General features: G+C 52.8%; 6 protein-coding genes across 6 annotated transcripts; 4 read left to right on the top strand and 2 right to left on the bottom strand.

The window, feature by feature from the left end:
- Nucleotides 1–967: 967 nt before the first annotated feature.
- On the top strand, nucleotides 968–3,355 carry NECHADRAFT_49316 (uncharacterized protein; the record flags this gene model as incomplete). Its single annotated transcript, XM_003050297.1, has 3 exons — nucleotides 968–1,449; nucleotides 1,500–1,793; nucleotides 1,843–3,355. 3 exons carry the CDS (start codon nucleotides 968–970, stop codon nucleotides 3,353–3,355), a joined length of 2,289 nt encoding a protein of 762 aa, XP_003050343.1.
- A 1,731-nt stretch (nucleotides 3,356–5,086) lies between these two features.
- On the top strand, nucleotides 5,087–7,107 carry NECHADRAFT_49563 (uncharacterized protein; the record flags this gene model as incomplete). Its single annotated transcript, XM_003050296.1, has 5 exons — nucleotides 5,087–5,176; nucleotides 5,247–5,266; nucleotides 5,500–5,827; nucleotides 6,039–6,957; nucleotides 7,010–7,107. 5 exons carry the CDS (start codon nucleotides 5,087–5,089, stop codon nucleotides 7,105–7,107), a joined length of 1,455 nt encoding a protein of 484 aa, XP_003050342.1.
- Nucleotides 7,108–7,911: 804 nt separating this feature from the next.
- Nucleotides 7,912–10,734, top strand: NECHADRAFT_84600 (uncharacterized protein; the record flags this gene model as incomplete). Its single annotated transcript, XM_003050295.1, has 2 exons — nucleotides 7,912–8,008; nucleotides 8,060–10,734. The coding sequence occupies 2 exons, from the start codon at nucleotides 7,912–7,914 to the stop codon at nucleotides 10,732–10,734; spliced, it is 2,772 nt and encodes a 923-aa protein (XP_003050341.1).
- A 93-nt stretch (nucleotides 10,735–10,827) lies between these two features.
- On the bottom strand, nucleotides 10,828–12,362 carry NECHADRAFT_71668 (uncharacterized protein). The gene is made up of 2 exons (XM_003049921.1): nucleotides 12,131–12,362; nucleotides 10,828–12,078 (listed from the first exon to the last, which is right to left on the bottom strand). The coding sequence occupies exons 1-2, from the start codon at nucleotides 12,354–12,356 to the stop codon at nucleotides 11,063–11,065; spliced, it is 1,242 nt and encodes a 413-aa protein (XP_003049967.1). The 5' UTR covers nucleotides 12,357–12,362; the 3' UTR covers nucleotides 10,828–11,062.
- Nucleotides 12,363–13,361: 999 nt separating this feature from the next.
- Nucleotides 13,362–15,220, top strand: NECHADRAFT_84598 (uncharacterized protein; the record flags this gene model as incomplete). The annotated part of the gene is made up of 5 exons (XM_003050294.1): nucleotides 13,362–13,582; nucleotides 13,771–13,894; nucleotides 13,946–14,074; nucleotides 14,123–14,239; nucleotides 14,294–15,220. The coding sequence occupies 5 exons, from the start codon at nucleotides 13,362–13,364 to the stop codon at nucleotides 15,218–15,220; spliced, it is 1,518 nt and encodes a 505-aa protein (XP_003050340.1).
- Nucleotides 15,221–16,928: 1,708 nt separating this feature from the next.
- NECHADRAFT_101540 (uncharacterized protein) lies at nucleotides 16,929–20,142 on the bottom strand (the record flags this gene model as incomplete). Its single annotated transcript, XM_003049920.1, has 3 exons — nucleotides 16,929–18,500; nucleotides 18,551–20,017; nucleotides 20,082–20,142. The coding sequence occupies 3 exons, from the start codon at nucleotides 20,140–20,142 to the stop codon at nucleotides 17,830–17,832; spliced, it is 2,199 nt and encodes a 732-aa protein (XP_003049966.1). The 3' UTR covers nucleotides 16,929–17,829.
- Nucleotides 20,143–20,841: the final 699 nt, after the last annotated feature.

The following is a 20,841-nucleotide window of genomic DNA, read 5'->3' as shown; positions in this document are numbered from 1 at the left end:
CTCGGTCCCTCCACCTCTGTCTTTCGCGCTGCAATGGACGATCACAAGCTGCGAGCCAGTGGCAGACACAGATGACAGTCCGAGGACTCGCCGTGGCAGCTCTGGCCGGTCCTAGACTAGCCAACCAGCCACCCACCAGCCACATGAGACACGATCGAGGCAGGATCGTGAAGAGTCGAGATGCGCAGCCAGTCAGGACTCGTATCACTGAACGCAAGGAATTTCGGCTAATTAGCGGGCACGCGCCAACCAGCGGAGGTCACAAATGACGGGGGAAGCAAGACGTTGGCTACCGCCAATAAGAGCGCGCAGAACCTTTCATCCCCGCTGCAGGTTTGATTACCTAAGGCGCGCCGACCCAGGCCTATCAGCCCGGACGGGTTTCCCACCGTCGGTTGGCCTCGCAACGTCAAAACAAGCTCGACAACAACAGTCCCAACAGCTACACTTCAAACCAGCCAGCGCCTCGCCAGACTCGCCGGCGGCCTTTGCGCGGCATCATTTGGATTCTATCAGTGTCTTTCTAGGATTTCTCCCTTTTTTTTTCTTCTATCCGTTGTGTCGTCGTTGACCTTTGCGATCCCAATTCTCTTGTTATTGCGGCGACGCATCCGGCCCCAGCTGATGTTTGTTGTTCGGTTAACCCGCAAAATTCCTCAGTCCTAAGTCAACAGAACGTTCGTTTTCTACTATGGAGCAGAGTGAGTTCCTCCCTCTTTTCCTCGCTTCTGCCCACAGGCCATAACCCCATCACGTCTCCTTCTACCGCCTCTTCGCTCCGACCTGCTTTGAGGCAAGAACCACGATTGTTGACAATCCATGCTCAGTCGACAACCAAGCTGCCCGTGCGAGGAAGCGTCCGCTCTCCCGCGCCTCTACAACCTCCATCAACAGTGTCCCCAACCAGTCTACCTCTCTCGATCAGTCCGGCTTTGCCAACGCCTCGGATATGTACCCTGGGCAATGGATGTCGAGCGAGCATGCCCACGCGCAGGCCCACGCGCATGCCCATAGCCACTCGAAGGATATGGGGGTTTCGCAACTGTCCCCAGAGGACATGATCCTACAAGCTGCGAGCCACATGCAGGGTACCGGTCAGGATTTTTCCATGGACACCTCTATGAGTGCTCCTATGGGACATCCCATGTCATACCAGCAGAAGCACCCCATGCAACGGCACCCTCTTCCCGCCGAATATACACAGAATGCCAGCTTCACTGAAGGGAGCTCGATGATGGACCGAGACGAAAATGGCGAGGCAGGTGCTAGAGCCGCTGCCGGTGCTGCCAAACCTGCGTCTACTAGATCTAGCGCCAATAACGAGCTCGAAATGCGGCAGCTCTTCAGTGCCCACAGACACCGCACCCTTCAAGATGTAGCGGGAGAGCTCCATGGCAACGAGCGAGGTCCCAATTCGGAACGTACACGCCAAGTATTTGCCATGCTCTGGTATGCCGTAGGAGTTTCTCGATTTTAGACCTGGATGCTGACCTGCGCAGGATTAACTCGGTCTGCGCCAAGGGCAAGGGCTCAGTGCCCCGTGGCAGAGTTTACGCCAACTATGCCTCAAGATGTGCAACAGAGAGGATAACCGTCCTCAACCCTGCGAGCTTCGGCAAGCTAGTCCGCGTCCTGTTCCCTGGCCTAAAAACAAGACGACTGGGTGTCCGAGGAGAATCCAAGTACCACTATGTCAACTTTACCCTGATTGACGATGAGCCCGTGGCCCGAGAACCCTCGGTGCAGCCCACACGGCCTCAACCAGAGGCTACCAGCATGACCCAGAGCTTCAAGTAAGTCCCCAGGAACCTTGCATCAACTTGTTTACTGACAATGCAGTAGCACCGTCCCCGCTCCCTCAAATACGAACCTAAGCCAAGGCGCTCTGCCTTCACCTCACATTGGCACTGAGCCAAAGAGCTCTTCAAGCCACCCCGACCTTCGATCACACAGCATATACAACCAACCAGATCTCGCAAGCATCGACCATTTACATACCACCACGACCAAGACCCAACTTGAGCTTGCGTTTCCCCCTGAGATTGAGGAAGCGTTTGATATGTCCGAACCGCTCCCTCTTCCTCAGATCGAATCATATCTCCCACATGGAACTGATCCCGATGCCGCCAAGTCCCTCTCTGCGTTGTACCGCTCACACTGCACATCACTAGTAGAGTGCATCAGGTACTGCAGGGAGAAGAACTTCTTCCACTTGTACACCTCTTTCCAGGGAACCTTGACCATGCCTGTGCAAAAGTTGTTCGGAAACCCGGCCTTGGCCCCCTGGATCGAGGAATGCGATTTTGTTCTCTACCAGCGAATGATGAGAATTGTGTCTGGCCTTACACTGCAGGTCGTACCGAAACCCGTTTTGGATACCCTGAGGACCATCTCAGAAAGATTGGTTATGCATATTCGAGATTCATTCCAGGGCCAGCCCCAACATGTGGTTCGAGCAAAGGAGGCACCCGCAGCCATCTTTGCTGGTCTCCTCGATCGGGCGCTGAGAACCAACTTGACCGCCCACGCTGCGGCGAACATGCTGTCGAACCCTGCCAACCGCGACCAGATGTATCTTGACTGGATCACCATGATCCGGCCGCGGAAGCTCGCAGAGTGTGTGCCGACTCGGGGCATGGATGATGTAGTCAACGTGCTACTTACGGAAATGCGAGATCTCCTGGATCCTGTCAAGGTACCATGGGAGATGGAGTGCCTGACCATTTATGGAGATATCTCATCACGCAGCAACCGTGAGACGGACGCTGAGGGAGCGGCAACGCAATCTGGGCAAAATGTGCTGGATCGCTGGGTCGACTTTCTGCGAAGCCTCCCTCGCAAGTTCCCTTATGCATCTCATGCGGATATTGTGTCGTGCGTCGAACGCATTGGAACAGCGGTGATGCGAGATCTCACTTTATCCCAGGGTAAGAGCTTTGGGTCTTGGTGGGTGACAAAGGCGTTTCTGGACGAGATGATGTGCTTCATGGTGGCACAAGGAGGATTTATGAAGCAAAAGATGGGCCAAACAACCGGGGGCCCGACACCAACACCTCCGCCAACCACACAAGAGACCGCAGGCAGTCGGCAAAATTCTCGGTACAACAGCAGCGCTGAAGAGCTCGGCGTGAACACAGCGTCTCAGAACCAAGGAGAGCGAGCCCCGTTTCCACCAGCCAAGACCAACCAGAACAGTATGGGCATGAGCGGCAATGACGGGCTCGACGATAGCGGAATCGGGATTAGGACACCCGAGGAAGACTTTCCTATGGACAAGTTCAGCTTTACAGGATCAGAAAACCCAGACCACGGCCTATTAACAGGCGCGGAACTTGATCCTGGGGCGGGACTATGATGGCTGGATTGATAGATGGGTTGGGCAAGACGAAACAAGGCTGAGGGCATGGCCAGATGGCACGGCATGGCATGGTAAAGAGTCAGGGCAGGATAGAGCGGTCGGCGGTGGTGGGGTCTGGCGTTCCGGGGTCGGGATATTCATCTATACCCTTGGGTGATTTAATACGGCATTCCCAGAGGGTCTAATTCAAGCATGATGGGACGATAGGACGACGACATGAATTCGGGCCAAGGAAAAGGGGGAAGGGGGGTCTTGGTCTGGGAGGGCGCGACTGAAGGATAGAAGAGCGCGCCCGTATCATGCATGGAAGGCAGTAGTTCATGTTTTTTCAAGCTTCAATGTATATCCTTTCGGGAGAACCATGTAAGAGTCGATTCTTGGGGCGAATGGGTATGGGTATGGGTGGCGTGAGGGCATTGCTTGAGGAGTCAACAGACAGATCCATTATTATATCGCGAGCATTGAGCATCCACAACAGGTTGAGTGAGTACTGCGTTACGAGATTACTATCATAGGTATGGCTTGCATGATTGTTCCTGAAGCTGCCGAGTACGGACAAAACAGCCAGTAAGTGACAGCGATTCTCCTGCTGTGTTGTTATTGTTGTTGTTGTTTTCGTGTAAGTGCCTCTTCTGTCGTATCACACAAGCCACCAGTGGTTTCAATCGAAGCTCCGGTGGGGGAGTGGGGTCCCATGCGCTAACGAGTGGGGCCGAGGGATAAAAGAAAAATGAGTTAAACCTGACTGGAAGGAAGGAGTCCCAGAGCCGAAGACGGAAGCAGAACTACGAGTCCATGGGGAGGGGAGTTCGAGTCATCCAGCGAGAGATTGCGTTGTGTTTGGGTCTGGCTGGGGGTGCCCAGGTTTGTTCGGAGGTGCATTCGGTGGGAAAGAAATGACTGGACGAGCGGGGAGGCATTTAAGAGTAGAAGAGTACTCCCGTAGGTAGCTGTTCTACTCTTGTCTACTCTCTTCTACTTCATCTGCCACATACATGTGAATATAGCCGGATACATATCACGAAACCGCTACCCGCACGCATTAACATCCGACGGGACCAGTTTATGAACCCGGGCACAAGCTTATATCAGACGCCTTACCCTCTGCCTTTGCCTTTTGCCCGCCGTCAGGTCACTCACTGCCCCTTCCGACCGAAAGCTTTGAAGCCTTGATTCCGTTCCCGGGGAACAAGGGTCCATAATAGCTGCCATACGGCGCCTTACCTCACCTCACCTCTCACCTCATCTACCTTGAGACATCTGGCATCTGTCGTTTCTCACCTTGATCCTCAATTCTTTTTCGCCACTCGGTACAAGGTCAATTGCAATCACTTCTCCAAGAGGACCCTGAATATCATCTCATCCACCATATCATAAAAAAGCTTGTACGAAACTTTCCGCTTCACTGCCCCAATCTTACAGCTTCAACGTTTATTCTTACACCCTCTTCCTCAGCCGCACAAACCCATCAGTGGATTGTGTTGGGTGCCAGACTCCATCAGCTTTTCGGCGCTTGATTTTTTTGGGTACTCTACTCAGTGTACTTAGTGCCTCATTTTTTTTTTTTCTCTCCGTTACTCAGCCGAGAAAAAAAAAACTCCACCTCTTTCAAGGTTGCAGACACACCCTGAGAGCCTCCCCCGCGTTTCATCGACGACTTTCACCTCCAAGGGTTCAGGGAAGAATAAGAAAATTTTCTTTCTTTCCTTTGTTACATCGGTCACAATCATGGGCAGCCATACATACAATAACCACTCGGACCTGGGCTGGGTCGTCCAGAAGTTTGGCGGCACCAGCGTGGGCAAGTTTCCAGACAAGGTTTGCTACTTTCTCCCCTGGACTCAATTGAGAGGGAATTATATCTTTTACTGACTTTTTATGTTGAAAGATTGCCAAAGATATTGTCAGGTACGGCATATAACGCGGGGAGCAGAAAAAGTTGGAGAAATGTTGGAATTGTCTCTAACCCCGCCAATAGAGCCAGCCTGTCTCAGAACAGAGTCATTGTCGTTTGCTCAGCGCGGAGCACTGGGAAGAAGGCCGAGGGAACCACCAGTCGGTAAGTATTTCTGTCGATGGCAGTGAATCTGTCAGATTTAGACTTGTGGTCATGTACGAGCAACTCGGCTAATGACAAAAAGCCTACTCGCCGTCTATGGAAAACTACGCGGCGTCGGTGCCGCCATGTGCGTCGACGAGGACCAGCAGAATGAGCTGGTCGAGCAGGCGCGCGGTCTGATGCTCGACATTTGCAACGACCACGTTTTCGCAGCCGAGGCCTTCATCAAGGACAATGCCCTGCGCGAGACACTCATCCAGAAGATCAGGGATGAGTGCCAGGAGCTGGTCGAGTACATCGTGGCGGCCAAGCGCTTCAACCTCGAGATCAACTCGCGGGCAAAGGACCGCGTCATCAGCTTTGGCGAGAAGCTGAGCTGTCGGTTCATGGCGTCGCTGTTGCAGGATGTGGTGAGTTGCCTCCCTTACCCGGCCGTGTCTTGGCCATGTCTGCGCGAATTAGCAGTTCCGTTCCTGGGTTATCCACCTATGCACGTTTGGTTTCAGTCTGCGAGATGCCTCGTTTAGATGTCGTGAAAGCTACGTCAGGAACAACCAACATCTCTCATGCAACTTATTCACTTGAAATAGTCTAGGGGAATCACGCTAACATCAACTTCAGGGCGTTGAATCGGAATATGTAGACCTCTGCGACTCATTCCACTATGATGCCACAGAACGGCTCGACGACGACTTCTACAGAGTCGCCTCGGAGGCGTTTGTCCGCAAGATTGTGGCGTGCGAGGGCCGGGTCCCTGTGGTTACGGGATTCTTCGGCAACGTGCCCGGCAGCCTGATCGACGGCGACATCGGCCGCGGCTACACGGACCTGTGCGCTGCCCTCTGCGCCGTTGGCATCAAGGCCGAGGAGCTGCAGGTCTGGAAGGAGGTCGACGGCATTTTCTCTGCCGACCCCTCCAAGGTTCCCACCGCTCGGCTGCTGTCGTCCATCACGCCCTCCGAGGCGGCGGAGCTGACCTTTTACGGCTCCGAGGTCATTCATCATCTTACTATGGACCAGGTCATCCGTGCTCAACCCCCGATCCCCATCCGTATCAAGAACGTCAAGAACCCGCGTGGCAACGGCACCATTGTCGTCCCTGATCCTATCCTGTCGGCTGGTCACCAACTCACAAGAGGCTCTCCCAAGCTTGAGAGTGACCACCGGAAACCCAAGCGACCTACTGCCGTCACTATCAAGGATCACATCAGCGTCATCAACGTTCATTCCAACAAGCGCTCCATCTCTCATGGCTTCTTTGCCCGTGTGTTTTCCATCCTCGACAAGCACTCCATCTCTGTAGATCTCATCTCCACCAGTGAGGTGCACGTCAGTATGGCCATTCACGCGGGTAGTCATCAGGTTGAGGCTTTTACCAGCGCTACACAGGAGCTTGCCGAGTGTGGTGAAGTCAGCGTCCTTACAGATATGGCCATTCTGAGCTTGGTTGGTGCTGAGATGAAGAACATGGTTGGTATTGCTGGCCGCATGTTTTCCACTCTCGGTGAACACAATGTCAACCTGGAGATGATTTCACAGGGTAAGTGCTTAGATACTTCTCAGCTATATGACAATACTAACAAGAGTAATAGGCGCCAGCGAGATCAACATTTCTTGCGTGATAAATGCCTGGGATGCCACCCGGGCCATGAACGTTTTGCATACACATCTCTTTACCTTTCTTGAGTAGATAGAATGTGACAGGAGTTGTCATTATATCCATGTGGATTCGGAAGTGTCTTTGGCTCGGTGGTCATTACAAGTATCGACTAGAGAGAGCATACCACGGCGTTTGGAGTAACATATTGGATGAAAGGTTGAGATATAGTAAAAGCGATAGAGCGTGGATGGTGGGTAGTTTGCATTGGGTGGATAGAATGGCATAATTTGATACATGGATTGTATACCTGACTTGGAACTGTGATTTTGCACATTTACTATCAAAATAAGAACATGAGCACACAGACATCCATCGAATTTAATAATAAGCCCATATCAATAGCTAAGACGCCTTTAATCCTTGCACATGGCCGAAAACCCCGTTGCTATAGGGTAATTCCTCCCGAGGTCGTCAGGGGAAGCTCTCCTGATGCTGATGCGGGGCACCCCCATTGTCTCCCTCCCCGGTAGCTTCGCTTCGCCCCTGGAACCAGCGACCGCCAGCTACGTAACCCAACGTCGGATTATGGGTCCAGCGATTCCCACCGACAAGGTTCTTTTACAACTCAACAACGACGTTTTGACACGCAAACAATCTCGAATCCTTCAAGACGATAGACGTTGATCGGCTCCATCGCTCAATGCTGGCGGCGCTGTCATCGGAGAGCCCGGCGGCCACATGCTGATGGATTGACCGACCTATGGCAGTACGGAGGATTATCAGACGACTGACGACTACGACGACACGAGGACTATATCACGCTGACGAACGACACTGAACGAACAAGAGCAAGACGAATCATAATTGAAATTACTACGACACACTCCTCCCACCATGTATAGATCAAAGACGGGTGCTGCCAATCGCGGCAGCATCCTTAACACCCTCAAGGCGACCGAGATGCTTGACTCGAAAGCCAGTCTCCCAGCGGGTAAGACAGTGAGATGCATAATGCCTACGAGCATGCACTAATACCCATCAGAGATCCTGGCAACCATCCTCGACTACCTTCCTGTCGCCGACCAGATGCGCTGTGCCCGCGCCTCCCACCGCCTACGAGAAATGGTCTACGACGACACGCGATGGGTCTCGCGACTAAAGAGCATGGGATGTTGGGACGAGATAGAGGCTCGGAAGCGATTTGAGGAGGCTGTACGACGGAGGCGAGAGGCTGCCAAGGCTGCCAGCCAGGCCAATGCGCCTCCTGCTCAACCCCAGGGAACTACACTATTCGATGCGTCCCTAGAGGAAGCCAAGAACCGCACCATGTCTGATATCCGAGATGGCTTCGAGACCATGTCTGTGGGAGCAGCCACCAAGAACCCCGCTGAGGATCCAGCAGCATATCTCGACGTCTTCAAGAAAGTACGGAGTATTCGAGGCGGCGCGAGACACGAGTACGGCAAGATCTATGGTGCTCTGGCGCCCTTTTACTACGACCTGGCACGAGCAAAGAGTCACGCAGACCCCATTGTGTTTCAGGCGTTTCGCGATCCTGAGCGACAAGCGCAGATGCTCTCCAACCTGCAGCGCTTCTCCAAGAGCGACTGGGCGCCTGGGTCTCATGAACGGACGGAAAAGGTATCCTCCATGATTGGAATCTTTGAGAGCGCCGTGCTGCGAGAGTTTGAGCAAGGATACGAGTTCTGGGATGTTGATGGACGTATGCGACGATATGCACATGTCCTTCACACGCTTGACGGCGCGACAGGGGGTGTTGACCTCTTCATCCAGAAACATCCCATCTTTAATGATCGGGAAATATTGGTGGTGAATTCGATGGATTGCCTTAACCAGGCGCCTGAGGATGACATCACCCTTGAGCCTTCGAGGCTGTTTTTCGAGATGCTCCTTGCCAAGCTCAACGAGCAAGCTTCGGTCATGGAACGCATCTTTCCTGAGCCAGCACATGTATTCTGGACGTTTGTGGAGAAAGTGAGGGAGGATATCATCATGGAGTACTCGACACCTTTATTTGATGAAGCCCATGAGCGAAGCATCGAGGCATATCTCAAGGCGGTTTCCGGAATCTTTGAGCAGACGATGCTCTTCTTCCAGTCTCTTACACCACCAAAGGGATCCATGCGGGATATTAAAGAAGCGGCAAAGGAGCTCTCATTACGAGTCTTTGAACCACATCTTGACCTCTACCTCCAGGCCGAGCTGGACTTTTTCACAAACCACGCCGAGACCGAGGTGGCGAGCTGGGAGAAGAAGTTGTCAGAGCAGGACTCGACGATAGAGTCATTCTACATGTCCAACATCAACCGGTCGGCGGACAAGAAGGACTTTCTCAGCTCCTTCAAAAAGGTCGTCATGATGCCTGTTACGGTATTACCCAGCTTTCCCATTGGATCTCCCTTTGCAACGAGCAAGCCGTCAGCGGCTGCAGCTTCATCCGCGTCAAAAGAGGCCAATGGCTCTGGAAGTCTTACTCCTCAACCTTCACGGCCAGAGACGCCTAGTATAGGCATGGATGGACACAAGAGTCCACTGCCCGCACAGGCACCCACAGATGAACTTGCGGCAAAGGCTGCAATTATGGCATCCAAGCTGGAGGGCATCAAGTCGCTCTTTAGCATTGAAATTGCACTGAACCTGGTGCATGCTGCTAAAACTAGTCTGGGACGTGCTGCTGTTTTTATCCGTCTGGGCGGACAAGCTGGCGGCGAGGCACGAGAGCAGTGTGCAAGTATCTTTGTGGTACTTTTGCGTATCCTCGGACAGAAGCACGTCAAGACTGGCTTCGACATGGCTGTCGATCACCTCTCACACTATAACCCTCGAGAAGTCAGTGATCACAACAAGGCGGGCGTGGCGCCGCTCGTGACATTCATCGAGCTCGTCAACGTGGGCGACCTCATCTCGCAGATGATTGACGTCTTTTACGAGCAGCAGCTCGCCGCGCCAAAGATTGCTGACCGTAATGACTTTTTGGATCCAGCGGGTCTGGCTAAGAAGAAGTTTGAGCAGATGCTTGATGAGAGTGTTGCAGCTGGTCTGAATAAGGGTATTGATGTCTTGATGGATGAGGTTGAGTATCTTCAGGCCACGACGCAGCTACCTACGGATTACAACCCAGTTGATCCCTCGGCTCCATCCTCCTCCTCTCCCTTTGGTTCCTCTGCGTTTGGATCTGGCTTCGGGTCTAGTACCCCCGTTGAGAAGCCAGCAGCCCCGGCGGCCGAGCCGGACATTGGCCCAACATCGACGGCGAAGCGCATCGTTGACCTCGTCTCATCTCACACAACCATGCTCGTGGGCACGACGGACAAGTCAATGCTAGACGTGTTCAATGGCGAGGTCGGACTGCGCCTCTTTACAGCCATCTGCAAGCACCTCAAGCGCCAGCGCGTCAGCACAGCGGGTGCTATCACACTTATCGCCGACATGAATTTGTATTTCGAGTACATACGCACCCTGCGCAATGCCGATCTCTTGGCCTACTTTGGCGCCCTGCGTGAGCTCAGCCAAATCTTTCTCATCGATCCGCGCCACGCTCGAGAGATGGCTACCGTCATTGCCGACGGAGACCGCTTTGGCGGCGTGTTTCGCGCTGAGGAGGTGTACGAGTATGCTCAGAGGAGGGCAGACTGGTATCAAGTGAGGAAGAGTGTTGAGAGGGCCATGTATGGATTGGAGTGCTTACTTATGTGATGGATGATGAATGCTCATGAATGGGAGGGAGAATCTTGGGTTTGAAGGGCAAATGAAACGTCACGAGATATGTTGGGAGCGAGTGTTTTGGTTGGGATATAAAAATAACTAGAATTACGTATCATGATGAATGGGGAAGAATCCAATCCATCTAATCTAAAATGAAGAGCCTCCCATGCCCTTTGTTTCCGCCCCTTTTCAGCAAAGTCTTGTCTTTGTGTCTGCCCAGATTCAAACGCCAAATGATGCCAAAGTAAAACGAGTACCGTATGCTCGTGAAATATTTCGTTTCCCTCCTAATGCGCCTGGTATATGAGTTTACCCCTTTTTACATGCCTCCAAAGTCGAGCTTACGAGCAACCTTGGATCCTCGGTCGTCGTCAATGACACCCGGCCTGCGCTTGAGGTCGGCACCCATCTTGTCGTCGGCCCCGGAGCCGCCCTTCTTCGGGAGGTCCTGCTTTCGCGTAGGCTTGGGCTCTGAGTGCCACCATGGGTGGTCGAGCATGGAACGGGCTGTGATGCGCTTCTTGGGGTCGAGGATGAGCGTTTTCATGAGAAGGTCGACACCGTCAGAGCCCACACTGCCGAAGCGCATCTCATACCAGTCCTTGCCGCGAACGGGGTGCTGTCCGGGAACAGCGTACCCAGAGAGCTTTGTGACACCAGGCCAGTTGTCCTCGGTAGGTGTGCCGATGGCCTCGCAGACGAGACGGACCTGGTCTAGGTCCGTGTTGCCGGGGAGATAGGGCGCACGCATGACGAGCTCTGCAAAGACGGTGCCGACGGACCAGACGTCAACAGCGCCGCTGTAGTGCTTTGCGTCAAAGAGCAGCTCAGGGGGACGATACCAGCGGGTGATGACGCGCGACGACATGAGCTGGTGAGGATCGGCAAAGCTTCGCGCGAGACCAAAATCAGCAAGCTTGACCTCGCCGTCAGCGGCGATGAGCAAGTTGTTGGGCTTGATATCACGGTGTAGAACAAAGTTCTCGTGGCAGAACCACACGGCGCGTGTGAGCATGCCCATCCAGGTCTTGATGTCTGCTGTACCGTAGCGGACGTTTTCCGTGTCGCGGATGAGCATCTCGAGGTCGCCGCGGGGGAGGTACTCGAGGACGAGGTTGAGGTTTTGGTCTTTGGAGGAGAAGACGGAGAGGAGGGAGATGATGTTTGGGTGGGAGAGCTCCTGGAGGTGCTTGAGTTCGCGGACGGCGTCGGGCGCCATGCCCTCGTCGTACTCCTTCTGCACCTTGATTTTCTTGATGGCGACGAGGGTGGATGGCTTGGAGCGGAGGTGACCGAGGAAGACGATGGCGTAGGTACCTTCACCTAGCTTCTTGCCTATAGAGAGTTAGCAAAAATGCTTTGGAAATGTATGTATGCAGGGTGTCACCTTTGACGTATTTCCGCTTCTCTTCGTCGTTCATCTGCTCGGCGAGATCCAAAGTAGTAGGCATGGTGGCTGGTGCAGGCACCGACGTGACGGGTGGTTTAGGAGTGCCATTGGAGGAAGAGGTTTGCGAGGTGACGTTCTTGAGAGGTGAAGAGATGGCGCGCTGGAGAGCCTGCTGCGATTGAGGCATCTCTATCGTGTGGGTGACGACTGGGGAGACTGCCATGTTGGAGGTTTGCGGCCAGGGGCCAGAGGGCGAGCTCTATGTGGTCGATCGAGAGAGAATCGTACTTTTTGGGAGTAAGTGGTTGGTAGGTGTTGGAGTTGGATGAAGCTGAATGAAGCCTACCTAAGCTTATCGTTATCGGAGGCGTTTCTCCTTCGTCGGAACATCGGCGCTTAATTCGCCGACCAAACGTCACAGGAGGTACGTACCTTTATTAACATGGAATGGATCTCCCCTCAGGTTCGACTTGGAACTTTTTCACATCGTCTCGCAACATGGTTCTCTCATCGGCTTGAAGAGGCTGGTGTCATTCATCATGATAAGTTACTGATGATGCTGTGGAATCGCGCCAATTACTATAAAGAACATACAACTTCAACTGCATCGGGAAGCCCGAAGCCAGGGGCTGAGCAAGTGCTTCAATCAGATCCATCCTCTATGAACACGAGTCTAGGCTTTTGGATATTCTCGTCATGACAACATCCCAATCTCGGTGCTTGTGCGGCCTTTGTTAGCCATGGCTACACGGGCAAAGACATGAAAGCGCGCCTTGTGAGGGAAATTGGACTCAAGGTTTCGTGGTTGATGCAGATTACGACTTGAACGACAACACCATCCGATTCTAGTGAATCTATGATTTAAGATTCGATTGAAATGAACAAGTGTTCTTATTGAAACTTCAGCCTAGAAAGTAGGAACTCGGCCAGAAACCACAGGAGGGCGTCGACTTGTGGAAGCCTTCGCCTCCGCCAACATGCAGAGTTATTTCATCATGTTGGAACTGCGAAAAAGACACCGACACACAGCCATGTATTTAACTACCCTGTTCTTCAAGCAATGGAATACCTGTCCTCAAACTCCTTCACCCTCGCTTGCAATCCATTCTTGTTTGTTTCGAGACCGACTTCATCATGAAGGTGGCTCTCGCCGTTTCGGCGCTCCTGGCGTTCCCGCTCCCTATTATGGGATTCATCCCCGGCTCACTGGAAGCTCGCGATGTCAGTCATGACCATGGTCGCCACGAGCACCATCATGAGGGTCAGCACGGACATGGCCATCACCATGGACATAATGAGGCACATGGCCATGGACACCATGAAGGCCATCGTCATGGGCATGGGCATAATGAGGCTCACCGTCACGGACACAACGAGGGTCATCGTCATGGTCATCACCAAGAGCATCGCCATGGTCATAGCCAAGATCACCGCCATGGGCATAACCAAGTGCATGACAGCGAGCACAGGGAATCCCACGATAACAGGCACAGCTCGACCCACCATGGGCATCACCACGAGACTTCCAACCACAGGCACGGCTTGTCCAGGCATAGGCATCCCACCAAGCATCATCGCCACGGCCATCTTCATCCCCATTATCACCACCATCACACTCACCACTCGCACCCCATCAGGCCTTGCTACATCTTGACGGAGAAGAGCTTGTGTCGGGATCTTTACATCCTCGCTGAGAAGGCTGATCATGCGGCTCATCTTGTGCAGACCAGTCTCTGCCGTCAGAACTCGACCTGCTGGAATGTGAGTTGACTTGAACGACCATGATGCTTTGAAACTGACAAGGATGTATAGCATATCCGTGAGGCTATCTATAAGCTCGAGTATGGTCTTGATCTCTTTGATAAGTATGTCGACCACACCACTCTCGACAAGTGCTTCACCCGCTCTGAGGAGGCTGTCGTGACCAAGTGCTACATTCACGTGAGTAACATGTCGAGATAGAGTATGCCAATCTAACATCCATAATAGTATGCCCAGTCGGTTATTCGCCTCCTGAAGGTCACCCATGAGTCGGGTAGGTACCTCGAGGGTGAGGTCGACCGTCCCATCCTTACCGCCATCAACAGCTTGCGTGCTGCCGACAGAGTGAGTCTATACATGATGAATGTTGAGGAGCGTTTGTACTGAAACATTTGATAGGCTTTCGTACTGGATCTTGGACGTCGCATTGAATCCAAGGAGTCTCTCAAGGTCATCATGCGCAAGCAGGGTGCCGAAGACGGTACTACTGGAGATAGTGTTCAGGAGGCCTTTAACAGGTTCATCTTTACTCCTTTGATCACGGGTGAGGATTTCAAGAACCACCCATCCGAGGCTGAGGAGAGGGCTAGGAAGGTTGAGCATTATGGTAAGGGTGGTCGGAAGCACGGTGGCCAGGGCTATGGACATGGACATGGACGTCACGGCTACGGTCACGGTCATGGTCATGAACACGGAAAAGACATCTACCGTGGTTACAAGAAACATGGCCATGATGGTGGTTACACCGAGACTCTTTCTCAGGTTCGAAAGGGAAAGGATGGCTATCATCATGTTCACCACCACGGCCATCATCATGGTCAAAAGGGAGCTCACCACCACGGACATGAGGGCGGTCATCATGGTCATCATCACGGCCACAAGGAGGGCCACGGAAACAAGCATGGTCATAGCCAGGGGCATCAGGAAGGCCATAATCAGGGCCATGGCGAGGGTCACGGCCATAACCATGGCTACAAGGTCCACCATCATGGTAAGCACCATGCTAACCCTCACCAGAAGCGCAACTTACTCCTCCTAATGATGGGAGCCAGGATGAGGCCAGTGAAGAAGCCGAAGCCGCTGACTCCAAGACAGGAACTGGAGATCATCCGCCAGCACAGGCTCCACCACGACAAAAGGGGACATGAGGACGAGAATATCGACTACTTCTTTGACGACGAGCTGGATGCTGATGATGGTGATGATGATGCGTCGCGGATTCCCAAGAGTGAGCACAATGGGCGTCTTCACGATAATTACCAGCATCCTGAGACGCCGTATCGTCATCACGAGGGGTACGAGTATGGGGATAGGACGTTTGGTTAGTCGACGATGGTAGATGGATTGTGAAAAGTCTTGAGAAATGAATTGTTGTCTCTGGAAGCCATTGATGCTATGGTGTCCATAATTGTCGTCTCTTCCTCATGGTGCCTGTGACGTACAAACCTCTACTGATTGGATATTGAGTGTAAGAGATCAATTGTAAGCGGAACTTGTGTGATGTCAAAGATGACATTCTGCCCTGAATCAGGGATCTTAGGCACAGCCCCACAAGCTCAAGTCATGGGCGGAGAGTTTTAATTGAAAAAGGGAAGGGGGGAATCTTGATGATGTAATCCAAGTGAAGGAAAAAGAAAAATGGTATGATGTCATATGAAAGAATGTTTGCATTTACCGAGTAATTTCGTTTGTCGTGTCAGTGTCGTGTGCCTTTTCTTGGCCTTTTTTCCCGTCTTTGTAATACTTGCACTTTTTTCTTCAAAGCAAGCTAAACTGCATTTCATTGAGTCTAATTCTCTCTTTGTCTTGTTACTTCTTTCTTCATCTGCTACGCCACTCTCTTCAAGGCCCCGTTTGTCTTGCCGCGTCACCAGTTTTGAACCGTTGCGCTAGTCCCCTGTCAAACCACGCCACGTCCGCGCCACAGGTTTACATCTGCAGTTCATCTTTTCTTCCTTCACTGCCTCTCGCGTGCTCTTGATTACTTGCTCCATCGGGTAAAACCAATCGACAGGGCTGAGTCTTGGAAGCTGGAATCATTCGCTGTCCCGGACTTTACGCGTTGCGGGACCCCGGGTTGTCCGATGTGTCCGAGATCGTCGGATGCATTAGAAAGCTAAAATACTAATTAGTTCCCGGCCGAGAAGCCGCAGCATCTTAACGACTCCATACCTTCCGTATTGTGTGACCCATAGAGGAGCATATACTTGACATCATCCTCCCCAATCTTTTTTTCTTTCTTTATTCCTTGATATCTTTCATTTTCAATCTTTCTACATCTGCGCCGTTTGTCGCGTGACGGTTTATTTAACCCTTAACAACTCCTTGGGTACTGTCACTTGCTTGATTGGGCACACGCGAGACCTTCACTTGTACATCAACACCAAAACAACCATCACAACCACCGCCAAAATGGCAGTAAAAGGAGTATTCTCATACTGGGTACGTCATCAACACCACAAACCCCCTCATTCAACACTTGACTAACAGCATCTAGTGGTTCCCCATCATCTCGGGCCTCGTCTGGTGCGGCATGCTCCTAGGCCTCCTCCTCGAATGGCTCGTAAACCAGCACGGCCGCCGTTACCCGACCATGAACGAGGACGCCAACATTGCCTACATCTCCAACGTCGGCGCCGACCGTCTTCAACCGCTCTTCATCGTCGGCTGCGTTCTAACGTCCGTCTTTCTCGACCTGGCCTTCTTCTCCGAGCGCTGGCTGCGACACAATGGCCGTCTCGTACCCAACGTCTCCCTCGGCGAAAAGATTCTGAGCATCTTGTCCATGGTTTTTGCCATTGTTGGTACTGTTGGGCTTATTTGCTTGTCCATCTTCAAGACGGGCAAGTACAAGGTTCTGCATAACTTGTTCCTCGGACTCTTTATTGGAGGATACCTCATCTCTGCTGTGTTCATATGCTCTGAATACCAACGTCTCGGCAAGAGTATGTATACCCTCACTTTTGTCACTGTCACTCTCTAACAAGACTAGAATACCGCGAACACCGCATGCTTCGCCTCTCCTTCTGGGTTAAGCTCATCTTCATCATCGTCGAGTTCGCCCTCATTGTCGCCTTTGGCGTCCTAAGCCGCCAGAAGAAGCGAGATCCCGCCGCCGTCCTCGAATGGATCATCTCCTTCATCTTCACCTTTTACGCCGTCTCCTTCGTCATCGACCTCTACCCTGCCGTCCGCACAAAGAGCCCCGACGCTAGGTACCCCAAGTCCTACCTCGTCCCCTCTGCTTCTGCCACACCCAACGACGTTGACAGCGGTAACGGGTCGAGTAGCAATATCTACCCCCGCGACGTTGAGATGGCCCAGAATGGCCCTCCTCCCCGAGACTTTTAAGACTCGATATTCATCAACACCATACATACATCAAATCTCCAACAAGACATAATTACACACACACACACACACACACACACACACACACAAGACATCTCACTTGCATGGGATATGCCGGAATGATTCCCCCTTTTTAGTTGCATGGCGTTTTGGGAACCATGGACTGGCTCAAAATAGAGACAGCACACATTCTATTTGGTTAAAGGTTGCATTCTAGACACTGTTAGACATTGGGAAAGACATTGGATGCCGCGACGACTCTGTTACACTAGCTTAGACATTCATCATCTTGTACTGTACATACATACAATCTGTGCACATTGCGCCTTTTCCATCATGACTGTCGTTTCCAACGTGAAAAACATGTCCACCTGTCATGTACTCAAGGGTCCTCATCATTTCATACAAACATGATACGCCACGCTCAGGGATTGCGCGTCATCCAAAGACACCGTCGAATAGGAAACTTCCACTTAACTCCGAAACCAAACTCAAGTAATCACCACCCAATGACACTCCTCCATGTTAAACAACCAATGCCATGCACCAGGAACCATCCAACATGTCACTGCACAGTAAGCAGCTTATTGATCCATCATCTCCTTGAACCGAGAATCCCGGGATGGACTAGGCGTATCCCGCACTGCCGGATCCTCGATCGCGGGAGGCGGAGTAATCGCCAGACCTCGGGTCCTATCCGTTGTAAGATCCTCGAGGGTGCTGACAGGGCTGACGCCTCGAGAATCCCTCCGTTCCGGGTCGCTCATCTCAGCTTCGGCGCTTCGACCGGCGAAAGCAACGTCTCGCATGCTCGACGGCCGGTTATCGAGACTTGTCGTACTATGATTCAGGTCTGATCCCCGAAGAGCGGCACCTCCGATGAAGCTGTGTCTCTTGTGGCTGTGGGTCTCCCTGTCCTTTTCTCCCAGAGACTTGCCTCGAGAGAAGCGGTTCCTGATCCACCCCTTGACCTTGGAGGTGGGCGACATTCCCGAATCACTCATTTTGTGCTGGTTGTCCGTATTGCTTGTATCCGTATCAAGCATCGTTGTTGTAGGTCGCTCAGTTGGTTCCGTCACAGGTGCATCTCCAGCCTCTTCACTTCGAGCACTTGCATGGTCCTCAATGCCCTCTTCACCTGTCACCACAGAATCGCCCCTGGACCTTCGCTTCTCCTCCTTGGCGTGGCGCTTCTCCTCTGCTCTGGCTGCTTTTTCCTCCGCCTTTTTCGCCTTGTACTCTTGCTTTTCTTGTTCTGAAACATGTGTTAGTTCCTGTGTACCATTTCGTTGACAGACATCTCACCTTTCAGTTTCTTGGTAATCTCCTTGATCTCTCGCTCTCGGGCCTTTTGCTTCTCTTGCTCGGCCTTCTTTGCTTCCTCCTCAAGCCTGAGCGCCGCGAGTCGCTCCCGCTCAGCCTCTGCCTTCTCGTTGATGTCGTCCAACACAGGCTTCACTCTCTTGGCTGCAATCGTGTTCACCTCGTGGGGGTCCATAAACTTCCCACCTCCAATGTCAACCTTGCCCTTGTTCGCGTTTCTAACATCGTGACTGGCAGTTGCTACTTGGTGAGCCTTGAGCTCCCACTCGTTCAACAATGTTGGGTTGACCATGCCGGTCTCGTGGTAGACCTTCTCATCCATGCCTTGAAGTCGAGCCTTGACGTTGCGCTGTGCCGCGGCAAGTAGTATGTTGCGATCGTCGGCGCGCTTCTTCTCGTCAACCTCGGAAAGTTTGTTCGAAAAGAGTGACATTTGCTGTCGAATCTTTTCCGACTGTTGCCGATCGTCGAGGTCACCGTCGCTTGATGACCGACGTCGCAGTTTCGAAGTCAACGTAAATCTGCGCCGAGACGAGGTTGAATTCCCATAGTATCCCTGGAGGTCTCGGTTCTTCTGGTGTTCCTCTTCGAGTTTCGCTAGTCGCTCTTGGGCTTGCTTGTAAGCGGCGTCCTGAAGATTGATATATGGCTTGGGCTGTGCCACGTCGGAATCCTGGCCTTGATTGTCCTTGGCCTGGTCAATAATCTTCTGTTGCTGCGTATACATCTTTCGTGCCATTGCGACAGCAGTTGCGTGAAGTTGCTCGTTGGTTTTCCGTTCATCCACCTCTGGCTTGACAGGAGGATGAGAGGTGAACATGTTACGGGTCATGGTTGTGATAGGAACAGCGCCTGCGTTTTCTGTCGATGGCTTGGATCTGAGACTGGCTTTATGCGCCAGAGTTGCACCACTTAACGCATCTGGTCGTGTGCTCGCACCCAGGCTTAGAGGGTCATGACCAGGAGGAGCCGTAGGTGTGGACTGAGCGCGGCGTCTGGTGGTTGCCATGGCCCCTTTGGCTGCGGCGAGAGACTTTTGACCCTGAAGTGAAGAGCTAGAGGTCGTTTGGTCAACTTGTCGGATCGAGTTGGATCGATTTGTGTTGAATGCCTGGTTGGCAGCAGAGCTTCCCCAACCCTCGTGAGACTTGCGTTGGATCGACGTCTTGTTTGCTGCATTTGCGGAGCCAACTGCTAAAAGTGCTGCCTGCTGTCCTGCAGAGTTAGAAGTTGGTTCCCACGAAGGCGCCATCTTGTAGTTCTTTGCTAGAGCGGCCGCCGCGGAGGCCGAAGACGTCTTGTCGGGTTTCCAAAGCTCGATGGGTTTCTGGTTGGACCACCCGAGAGAAGCGGCAGCACTTGCAGCAGCACCATCGGGACGGAGACCGGTAGAAGGAAAGCTGGGAAGATCGCGGGGGTCGGCGTATTTGAGCCGTCCCGAGTTTTGCGCTATTCGCATGTGAGTGAGCTGGCGGGCGGGATGCTGGGGGGTGTTAGCCACAAGAGTACATACCTGGGGCTGTCGCGGACTGAGACTGAATCATGATTGGCTGCTGGGATGTACCGGGGGGCATTATGCTGCACGTCAGAACAGACGTCGCCTCTGAGTGCGTAGGCCTTCGTATTCAAACTGCAAGTGGGCGAACCCGGGACCAGAATATGATGCGGGACAGTGGTCGAGGGCACCCGATGGGCCGTGATGGAGCCAGTAACAGGACGCTTGGCGGTTTGGAGACGGGGTCTCGGGAAGCTGTCCAAGTTCCTGCGCCGAGAGGGTGTCGTCAGGTGTCTTGTCAATGAATCGTATTCGTCCTGGTCATGGGCCTGTAGGATTCTCAACTGGAAATCGAGGCCTGCTTGACGGTGGAGACGGAAGAGATGTTTCGCTGCAGGGAGCAACGAGGTAAAATGCGACAGCTCAAGCTCTTGATAATGTATGCAGAGGTAGGTTGCATCTAGGGATGGTAGGGATGTAGGCAGTATCTGTAGTCAGCTTTACCCGTCTTCTTGGTCGAACGATGTAAGAGAGGAAAGGGTCAGGCGTCTAGGAATGGAGAAAGATAGGGCCAAAGCAAGATTTATTCGAGAAGACGATGATGATGCTGAGAGCTACACCCTCGTGGCGTCCCTCGCTCGAGTGATGGCGTCGTTGGCCCCGAGACGAAAGCAGGCGATGGCGCTTTCCTCCTGCGCCGGCATACGTCAGGTAGCTCCTTCCCTTTTCCTGCCCGCGATGCTGATACCCCAGATGGTGCTCGGTGCTGACGTCATGG

Source organism: Fusarium vanettenii (genome assembly GCF_000151355.1).
Source record: "Fusarium vanettenii 77-13-4 chromosome 9 genomic scaffold NECHAsca_6_chr9_2_0, whole genome shotgun sequence".
NCBI lineage: Eukaryota > Fungi > Ascomycota > Sordariomycetes > Hypocreales > Nectriaceae > Fusarium > Fusarium vanettenii.
This window is presented reverse-complemented; position numbering and strand designations above follow the sequence as displayed.

Excerpts from the sequence above, each read along its gene's own strand:
- NECHADRAFT_71668 (XM_003049921.1), bottom strand. The coding sequence starts at position 12,356 with ATGGCAGTCTCCCCAGTCGTCACCCACACGATAGAGATGCCTCAATCG. Across the intron at positions 12,079-12,130 it reads GAAGCGGAAATACGTCAAAG|GCAAGAAGCTAGGTGAAGGT; the intron begins GTGACACCCTGC and ends AACTCTCTATAG.